The 10,040-nt window shown below is 54.8% G+C and overlaps 1 protein-coding gene across 2 annotated transcripts; it reads left to right on the top strand.

Annotated features, from left to right (window-relative positions):
• The first annotated feature begins 4,773 nt into the window (after positions 1 to 4,773).
• Positions 4,774 to 9,200, top strand: FOXA1 (forkhead box A1). 2 transcript variants are annotated; one of them, XM_027671149.1, is made up of 2 exons: positions 4,774 to 4,866; positions 7,659 to 9,200. In XM_027671149.1, exon 2 carries the CDS (start codon positions 7,686 to 7,688, stop codon positions 8,919 to 8,921), a length of 1,236 nt encoding a protein of 411 aa, XP_027526950.1. In that variant the 5' UTR covers positions 4,774 to 4,866; positions 7,659 to 7,685; the 3' UTR covers positions 8,922 to 9,200. The 2 variants fall into 2 exon arrangements, with proteins under 2 accessions (XP_027526950.1, XP_027526946.1); XM_027671145.1 differs by having other exon boundaries at positions 4,795 to 5,196.
• The last annotated feature ends 840 nt before the right edge of the window (positions 9,201 to 10,040 follow it).

Below are 10,040 nucleotides of genomic sequence, written 5' to 3'. Positions count from 1 at the left end.
GAAAATGAAAAGCGATGAATTGGACTGAAATAAAAAATAAAAAAATTAAAATCCGGCAACGGAACATCACTGGTGCAACGAGCCACGCAATGTCTCCGGGCCTCATGGCCTCATACAGCGTCCATGGAGGGAGCACCGCCTTGAGTATGACCCGTGAGAGCGCGGCGGGCCCGGCGCCCCCGGGACCGCTGCTCGGTGCCCCGAGGGTGCGGCCCCGGCCGGACCGGGCCTCGGAGAGGCCACGCTCCGCCGCGCTCCTGCTGACGGCACGACGGCACTGCCTGGGGTCCCAAAGCCCCTGCTCCCGCCAGTAGCGACTGAGAGGGCTGGAACCCCACGGCTGAAGACCCGGCAGTGAGCAGGAAGGGCCCGGCGAGGAAGGGGTGCGACCCTCGGACCTCCCTGCCATGGACGGGGCGGCGGGAGGGCAGGTTTAGTCCGTCCAGGAGAACCAGACCACGGGTCCTGGGGAGGAGAAAGTGCAGAAGGAAAAGGGGATGTCCTCCTCCTACCGCGGGTCGGTCGGGGAAAGGGGGCCGCTTGATGGTCACGGTTGGAGATAAGAAAAGTTGACGCAGCTAAAGCTCCGAAGCAAGTGGTGACCCCATGCAACGCCCTCATCTTCCCGGGCCCTGCTCTCGAGCGAGAGGAGGGTAAAAGCTACCTTATCGCATCGCACCTGCCCGTGAGCTCCGGGGTCAGCGGTGCGGGAGCAACTGCCCGGCCGGAGGGTTCTCCAGGCAGCGGAAGCCCAGGCGTGTCGGGGGGACCCCCATGGGCTCTTCTAAACGAGAACTCTGCGACAGAAGCCCAGAACCAGGGCTACATTGCCTGTGTGAGAGAGGGAGGAACGGCAGGAGGGAGGGAGGGAGGATTGAAAACAGCCCCCTGACTCGGCTGTCATCTCGAAAGAAGAGGCTCTCCCGGCAGTCAACGACCCCAGCTCCCGAAGTACCCGGCTCTGGCTCTTTCCCAGCCCGTTACTGTTTGCACGCTTGGATGGTGGAAGATTTCGGGTTGGTAACAGATGGGAAGAGAGATTTCCCACCGTGGGGAGGAGTGGATGAGTAAGTATAGTAAGAGGGTGGGAGTAGCTGACGGGGTTTCACGGTGTTTGAGGCGACCCGCTGTGCAGGCTTGGACCCGCCTGGAAAGCCGGGTACGAGCGACCCTCTGCAGGAGACAGATCCAAGAAAACAAAAAGAAGGCTGTACAGTGAAGAGCAGGGAAGGCACCCTGATGCGGAGATAACCTCTCAGCTCCTTCCCGAGCTAGACGTCTGGCCCGCACAAGCACTGCCGAGAGATTCTCGTCTAGGAGACGATGGAGCTCGGGCAAAATAGAGTAAGATCCTGCAAGTTACACCGAAAGGCCGGCAGGCGCTGTTCCTGCCAGGGGAAAAGAATCGCTTACACAGGAACGAACTGAAACAATGCTCCACAGTTAAAATTATAGCTCCCGCGGGTTGCATCGGCCGCCCGCCCCACGCGTGGGAGGGTATTGGCGGGCGGCGCTCCCGGGCAGCGCTGGGCAAGGAGCGCCGATGAGCTACTGGGCCGTGGCGGCTCACCGCGTGGGCAGCGCCGTGCCGGTGCCAGCTCCAGTGCCCGTGGCACTGCCGGAGGTCCCTTCCAAGGGGCGGGGCCCCTCTGTCCCGCCCGACAGCGAAACGCTTCCCAAAAAGCAGGCGCTTGCGGAGTGGTCTTGGAGAGGCCCAGCTTTTCCCGACAGCGCTGGCAACACGGGCTCCCCTGGATGTCCTGCCCCCGCTCCACACACCTCCGCTCCACACACATACTTTCCGTATTTTTTAGGTCAGGTTTGCACCCTTGGCAGCGCACAGGTGGAGCCAGGAGCTGAGACCTTGCTCCCATCTAGCCGGGGAAAGCATAGCTCACCTCAGCCTGCGCTTTCCTTCAGGCTGCACTAGCAGACAAAAAAACAGAAAAAGAAAAGCCCACAAAAGAAAAAAACTAAACAAAACAACCAAACAAAACAGTGTACAGCTTGATCAAAAACTGGCGCTACTCTACTCTAACCAGAGTTGGGAAAAAGCTCTGTGTTATTAGGGCCAGGGCTACTGTCGTGACTGAAAAACACAGAAACAGCTAAATGCACCTGGAGAGCTCCTACCTATTAGATCGCGTCCCACATCCTAGGAGAGTGCTTCCCTTCTGCTGAGCCTGCTACAAAGGGTACTGATAAATCGCGCTGGACTCATGGATCATCCTACATAGGGTTTCGCAGAGACTCAATTGCAGGGCAAGGGCAACTACCAAAATACCCTTTTTCTGTGGCTATGGGCAGAGCTGTCATGACACTCTCTTCTTCGTTCAAGGAAAGCGTTTCTCCACCAGGGTTGCAATACAGCAAGCGAGGCTGAAGGGAATTTCCAGCAGCAGCTGGCTCTGACTCGGTATTGCTGATTGTACACCAAGTCGAGAGGCTCTAAGTAGATTACAAAGGGGAGCCTGCTATGCTCTCACCTCTGGGAGCAACCTCAGGAGGGAGCTGAGCCCGCAGCCGCAGCCAGACAACAGGAGGCGCTGAGGCTTTGCACAACTCTGGGCTCCTCTGTCCTCCAGAGCAGCGGGCACCCCAGCCAGGGCGGCCCGGGAGGAGGCCGGCCCGGAGAGCGGTTTTGCCGGGCGCCACGTCCGCTCTGCCCAGCGAAACGCCTCCGCGGTTTGTCGCAGCATCCGATAAGCTTGGCCAGCTTCATGCCTACCCTTTTTTCCAGGTACGGAGTGACCCAGCATAGGCTGCCCGGCGTCCCGTCGGGTGTTGCTCCCGCGGGGCTGGGCTCTGGGAAGCGCGACAGCACCGCCCCGAGGTCACCCAGCGGGGGGGTGCCGCCAGTGGGATCGCTGGGGCAGCGGCACCCCTGCCAGCCTCCCCGCTTGCGGCTGTGCTGCTGGGGCGGTCCGTGCCCCACAGACCTCAAGTACTGAAATGAATAAGTTACCACCGAAGTGGCCCTGTTTTCAGACATATACACTGCTTCCACTAGGTAAAGGGGGAGGGTGCGTTCGTGAAGACGGCAATTTTTATATCTCTTAGATATTCCACTGGGTTTTGTCCCAATTTCCATGAGTGTAGTTTGACCATTTGAGAAAGCAGGGGTTTAATCCAGTGCTTTTATATATTTTATTTCTTTCAGGACACATTCCATTTCATCCATTGTTCTGCTCTGCTGATTGCAGAGTTGTGTTTATTTCGAGGACTTGACTTAATTCTGTTGCCAGATTTAAAAAAAAAAAAAGAAAAGGATGAGGAGGGAAAGAACAAAGAATGGGGTAACAGAAAATGCTTTTAGAGGACAAGTTAAAAATATTTTTAGAGCAGAGATATGCCATATCTTGTCATTTGAATCTTGGGTCTCTGTATAAGAAAATTTAAAATCTTGTTTCTGAGGGTGACATTTCCGCAGATCACTCGAGAACAAACCACTGTGGAAGCAACTGTGGTCGTGCTGAACGATAAACATGTCAGGCCGAAATTCAGACACAGATGTGTATTATACTTTGTGTGTATAACACGCAAGCCTTTTCCAAAATCCCAAGAAGCTTTATTTGCCCTTCAAATTCCCATTGTCAGGAAAGTTGTTTGGGTTGGAGGGGGGTGTTGGGTTGCTGGTTGGAGGTTGTGGGTTTTTTGGTTTTGTGTTTTTGGTTTATGTTTTTCACTATCAGGCGATAAAAGTTCTGGTAGCTAGGTAGAAACAAACTCACAAGGGATAGATAGAGAAACCCAAGAAAAGTCTGTGGTGTTGACACAGGCTCGAAGAGCCGGACAGGACAGAAAATGTTTGATCCATCTGCAAAGACTGAGAGATTCCCTCCATAATAATAAAAAGATTTGTCCAATGTCAATTTGTTTTATGGGTGTTTTTTACCTTTTACCAGCCTGTGCAGGTTCCTCCTCCCCTGTTCGTTGTGAGAAATCGGGTCAATAAGCAAGAAGTTGGTAATGAGATACCCGCTACTTATTATTGCTGCTCCTGTCTGTCATCAGAGAAGGCTTCCAAATGAGCCTTCTGGGCTGGAGGCTTTCCACAGTAAAGATATAAAATGGTTCTAGTGACTCACCTGATGTTTGCCAAGTGGAGGTTAATATCAGTGGATCCGCATTCAAGCCTCTGTCCGTATTTATTGGGTGCCTGTAGTATTATGTCTCAGCACGGTGACTCACATGGTTTCTAAACCTAAGGCACCAGAAAAGCAATATCATTATCACCATCTACATAGGACAGCACCCCGGTTGAAGAGCTAGTTCAGACCGGGTTGCGGGGGGTGGGTGTGTCGGAGGGCTTTGGGGAGAGCCCCTAGGGCGATGGGAACGTGAGGTGCCGCGATCGGGCCCGGGGATACCTGCACGGTAACCAACTTTGATGTGAGGGGTGGGAGCGAGGGAGAGCCTGTGGACTGCAAGACTCGAGACTTTGGAGCACATCCCGGACATAAAGGAACATCTACCGGACTTTAGTAAATATTGCCCCTAATCTCAGGGCTTTAAGGCTGGATGGCCTTTTGCGTTCTCTTCAAATATAGGGGACTGCCCTTCCCTTATCTACTTCATTTTATTTCCTCCGATCCCTCCTAGCATTTGTCCTGTTCACCTGAAAGGGTAGTCGTGTCCGTCTGTCCCCCGTCCCGTCCCGGCCCCCCTCCCCCCTCTCCCCCTCTCCCACCTCTGTCTCTCCCTCTTTCCCCACAAGCTTAAACCAATTACGCCGCTTTGCAAATAAAGTGCCGCCCCGGGGGGAGTTGCAGGCGAGGGGGACTGCCTTGTTTGCAGGTGCATCTCCGGCTTTGTAGGTGCGAACGCCTTTGTGCGGCGGACAAATGGGGAGAGGAGGAGGAGGAGGTGGGTACTTCTGCGACGTAAGATCCACATCAGCTCAACTCCACTCACATCCCAGCCGGCACTTCCTCACTTTCTCAACTGTCTCGCCCCACACCGCTCTCTGCCTCCTTTTTGGCTGATTATAGAGGAGAATTCAGAACCCCCCGCCCCTCCTGAGAGCTGGCTTCCTGCTAGGTCGGGCTTTCGGGCTCTTTTCCTGCTGCCTGTCGCTCGCTTGCAAGAGGGCTGGATGGTTACACCGGGCAGGTTGGCTCCATAATGTTAGGGACTGTGAAAATGGAAGGGCATGAAACCAGCGACTGGAACAGCTACTACGCCGACACTCAGGAGGTGAGTAAATCCCACAGTCTGGCTTCGCAGCTGCCCCTCTGCAGGGGGAAGGGGGGCCTGGAGGGGGGGGCTAGAAGTCTGGGGGGCAGCAATCGGAGGAATCGGTTTGCAGTCCAGATCCTGCCAGCGCAAACGTGCTTCCCCCTCCCTCCGGCACCGAAACTGGCCAGGCTTCCCCGAGGAAAACACTGCTTCCAGGAGCCCTAGAGGCATCTGGAGGAGACCCGGGGTGGCTGCGAGCCCTCTGGGAGTGCTGGGGGGCAGGGGACAGCCCTTGATCTCATCTAGAAGGCGTAATCTCCGCTCGCGGCGCGCACAAAAGCGCCCCGTAAACTCTTGTTTTGGGGCAGAGGACTCGCCGCGCCGCCGGCCCCCGACTCCTTCCCGTCAGATGGCAGGGGGCAAGGAAGGCGGTCGCCAGCGCGTCCCGGGAAGGGGCGACGCCTTCCCCGAGCTCCTCGGCGGGACCGCCGGCCTCGCTTCTCGCCGCCGCCGGGCCCTCACCTGTTAAAGCCGGGGGAAAGGAAAGGAGGGGGAAAACCAGCCGTTTGTCCGTACTTGGCGGACGGGCTGCCTGCGGCGGGCGCTGCTGCGGCGGGCCGGCTGGCGGCGCTGCCGGGAGCCAGGCCGGGAGCAGGACCGGGAGGGGGCCCGCACCCGGAGCCGGGGGCCCGCACCCTAACTCGCTGCCCCGCACACGGACCCGGCCCGGCCCGCGGCACTCCCGAGGCGCTTCCGCCCCCGCGCCTGTTTGGCAGCGCCGTGCACAAGAAGGAGGAGAACCGGCCCAAGCGCCCACAACTGCGGCGGAGGAGAGGGCCACGGCAGTGCCCGGAGCCTTCCGCCCGGCATTCCTCGGCCCTATGGGGCCCGAGGTCCGCACTGTGTTGCCGCGGCTCTGCAACGGGGGTTCCGGGAGAAGCCAGCGCCCGGCAGCACGGCCAGCAGCACCACGGATTCCCGCCCGGGAAGGAGCTGTTTTGAGGAAGTTCAGCAGCGAGGCAGGCACCTGGGTGTGCGCACCCGGGCATTGCATCAGCATACCCGGACACACGGCTCCACAATCCCCACGTCTTGTCCCGCACCCGGAGCTGGCACACGCGCCCATAGGGCCACGCGGACACAGGCAGATACGTGTCACCCAGCTGGCATCTTCTTTAATAGAGGAAGGTCGGCTAAGGGCAGATAAGGGTCATCCCAATTATAAGCCGTTTCCAGACTCATTTATCCTCGCCATACTCGTTGTCCACAAACACAAAGTTAGGCGACCTTCGCTTTTGGTATTTTTTTCAACTTCAATCTTTTCTCCTCCCTTGCTATTTAATTGGAATCACTGCATGGATGCAGGGTGAAAAACCTAGCCGCGTTATACCATCTCAAATAATTAATGTGATCCTCTAAATTAAAAGCGCTTTTATAAGCTCGTGAAATTCGTGGGGATCAGAAATTAATTTTATACATTTAACCGTCGCTTAAACCTCATTTTCTCAGTCATATTAGCTCTAGTTCGAGGTAAACTGGGAGCGTCTTTCTCTCTCCTGTTAAATCGGATGCCGCACTGGACAGTACAATTTCAGGCTCTCCGGTTCTACCTTTTTTACGAGTTGTTTTATGTAATAGGGTGATACAGTTTTTCCACGTCGTGCAACTGTAGAAAATCTCAGCCAGAGAAAGTTTAGGCTTTTTGTAATTTGGGAAAGTTTGTGTGTATGTTTGTTTGTTTGTTTCGGTTTTTTTTAACTTTAATTTAAATACTGTTTTGATAGAAAATGCAGACAAGGTAGAAGCTTCGCAGAGATAAAATGCGCCAACACAAGCTGATCGATTTTGGTGGAGTTTTCTATTATTATTTTGCGACAAAATATGATTGCATCTTATATATTTCTTAGACTAGGAATTTAAATCAGTGCAGGAAGGAAGACACGCGTGAGATTTTTTTCAGAAAACGCGAGCAGTCTTTCTCCTGGACGCAGTGTACACCCGTCAATTTCAATATTCTGATGATTTTAAGTATTTAGCTAGCGAGAAAGGACGCAAAACCAACAAAATGCAGGAATGCTCCGGGAGAACACCTCCTCCCGGGGCAGACTGAGCCCGCAGCCCGTCTCCGCGAGGATGCGGAGCGGTTCCGGGAAGACCATCGGTCCGTGTACCTCGCTATTCCTGGTGCAGCCCGCACAAGCCGCGACACGCCAGTAAACAAGGAGCGCGTCCGGACCGAGCACCCCCGCTCCGTGTCTATTTCTAAACACGTATCAATATGACTTAGACCTTTTCAAGGCGACAGCGGCCTTTCCATGAGGCTTTGGGGAAGCTCTTTCCCGGGTGTCGGGGGAGCGGCCCGTGTTTCCGCAGCAGGACGTTTGCTCGGCTGGCTGGGCCAGGCGGGTGGATACGGCTTAGATGGAGTCCTGCCACACCTCTCTCCTCCCTAACTCCCTCTCTTTGTCTCGCTGCCCTAGGCCTATTCCTCGGTGCCCGTGAGCAACATGAACTCGGGGCTGGGCTCCATGAACACCATGAACACCTACATGACCATGAACACCATGACGACGAGCGGCAACATGACCTCCAGCTCCTTTAACATGTCCTACGCCAACACGGGACTGGGGGCTGGGCTGAGTCCCGGCGCCGTGGCCGGCATGCCGGCGGGCTCAGCGGGGCCAGTGAACGGCATGCCGGCCAGTGTGGCCGCGATGGGCACGGCGCTGAGCCCCGGTGGTATTAATGCCATGTCTGCACAACCGGCCCCCATGAATGGGCTGAGCCCCTATGGCGGCATGAACCCCTGCATGAGCCCCATGGCCTACACCCAGTCCAACCTTGGCAGGACACGGGACGCTAAAACCTTCAAACGGAGCTACCCCCACGCCAAGCCACCCTACTCCTACATATCCCTCATCACCATGGCCATCCAGCAAGCACCCAGCAAGATGCTGACGCTGAGCGAGATCTACCAGTGGATCATGGACCTTTTCCCCTACTACCGGCAGAACCAGCAGCGCTGGCAGAACAGTATCCGCCACTCGCTCTCTTTCAATGACTGTTTTGTCAAGGTGGCCCGCTCCCCTGACAAGCCTGGCAAGGGCTCCTACTGGACCCTGCATCCTGACTCCGGCAATATGTTTGAAAATGGTTGTTACCTCCGCCGGCAAAAGCGCTTCAAGTGCGAGAAGCCGGCAAACAGTAAAGCCCCTCAGGAGGGCAGGAAAGATCAGGCTGGGGCCTCCAGCTCAAGCTCCAACTCCCCCCTGCACAGAGGCCACAACAAACCCGCGCAGCTGGACACAGCCACCTCCCTCTCCAGCTCCAACCCGTCCACCAGCCCCCAGTCTATGGACCACAGTGGATCAAGTGCAGAGCTAAAGACCTCGGCCTCAGCCGCCTCTTCCACCATCAGCTCCGTCCCCACCTTGGCCTCTGTCCCGCACCCCCCTCACTCCTTAGCACACGAACCCCAGCTCCACCTCAAGGGTGATCCCCACTATTCCTTCAACCACCCCTTTTCCATCAACAACCTAATGTCCTCCTCGGAGCAGCAACACAAGCTGGACTTCAAAGCGTATGAGCAGGCGCTGCAATATTCCTCCTATGGGGCCAGCATCCCCAGCGGGCTGCCCCTGGGCAGTGCCTCCATGGCGAGCCGGAGCAGCATCGAGCCCTCGGCCCTAGAGCCCTCCTACTACCAAGGTGTGTATTCCAGACCCGTGCTAAACACCTCCTAGCTCTGCACCCCCTGCCGCCGCAGGAGTCGAGATCCCTCTCCCCATCCTGGCTTCTCTCCCCACTTTCCCTGAGACAAACCAAGGTGTTTCTGCACGTTGCGTGCAAAGGACTGTTACTTTTTAATTGTCTCGCAACGCATTATGTGTTGTTATGATCCACCACGACCTCTTGCAAAGCCGCCCGTGTCCCGCTTGTACATACCCCCTCTGGCCCCTGCTGCCCAGCCCCTTTCCCCAGAGACACCACCTCCCCACTCCCAGCCTATGCAGGGTGTTATTTACTAAAAAGAAGAAAAAAAATGTTCAGCTTGTAAACTACTTGTTTGTGCTTTCTGCCCCCTCGTCTCTCTCCCTTATGTGCTCTATAATCTCATGTAAGTTTACAGGTATGTGGCAATACTTTAACAATACGGAGATGAAGAAGCGAGTAGACTTTTTTTTAATTAAAAAGGCTTTGAAGGACAATACTGCTGTGAAGTAGCAAAACACTAAGAGAATCTCTAAGCAACAAGAGGACTATTTACTTTCTCGGATCACCCTTTTGATACTTGCAAAATAAACCTTCGGCTAGTACAACCCCCATACACCCAGATGCTGCGGGCCAGATCCTGCACTCCCGAGGGGACCAACTGGAGCTTTGGAGTGCAGGATGCGACCCTTATTTTTAACCAAGTGTTACCTGTATTGGAATATAATACAAAGTTACAAGAGGTCACAGCCAGTTGGATTTTTTTTTCTTTCCCATCTGTTACTGAAGATTCTCGTTCACCAGGAACTCTCATCAACATGTGGATGACATACTTATTTAATTTAAGTGTCTTCATTGTATACCAGCTAGAACTGTGTATGTATAACCAGGTTATTTTCCCCCTTCCCCAGGAAACGGTGACTATTACACCGATGCAAGGAAAAGAGGACAGCTCTGTCTCTCCTTCTTTTTCCAACTTGTTTAATAATTCTTTTTTGTGACCGTTTAATTATCGCCATCATTAGCTTGTTTCATCCAGTGTTATTGCACTTTCCACAGTTTTACACGGTGTTAGCATAGCCAGACGGGTTTTATTATTATTCCTGTTCACTGTCTCAATGTTCTTAATTTATTGCATGGTTTATATTGTT

Source organism: Neopelma chrysocephalum, unplaced genomic scaffold (genome assembly GCF_003984885.1).
Source record: "Neopelma chrysocephalum unplaced genomic scaffold, ASM398488v2 Primary Assembly neopelma1_24, whole genome shotgun sequence".
Taxonomy (NCBI): domain Eukaryota; kingdom Metazoa; phylum Chordata; class Aves; order Passeriformes; family Pipridae; genus Neopelma; species Neopelma chrysocephalum.
The sequence above is the reverse complement of the archived record's forward strand: the minus strand, read 5'-3'. Positions and strand labels throughout refer to the sequence as shown.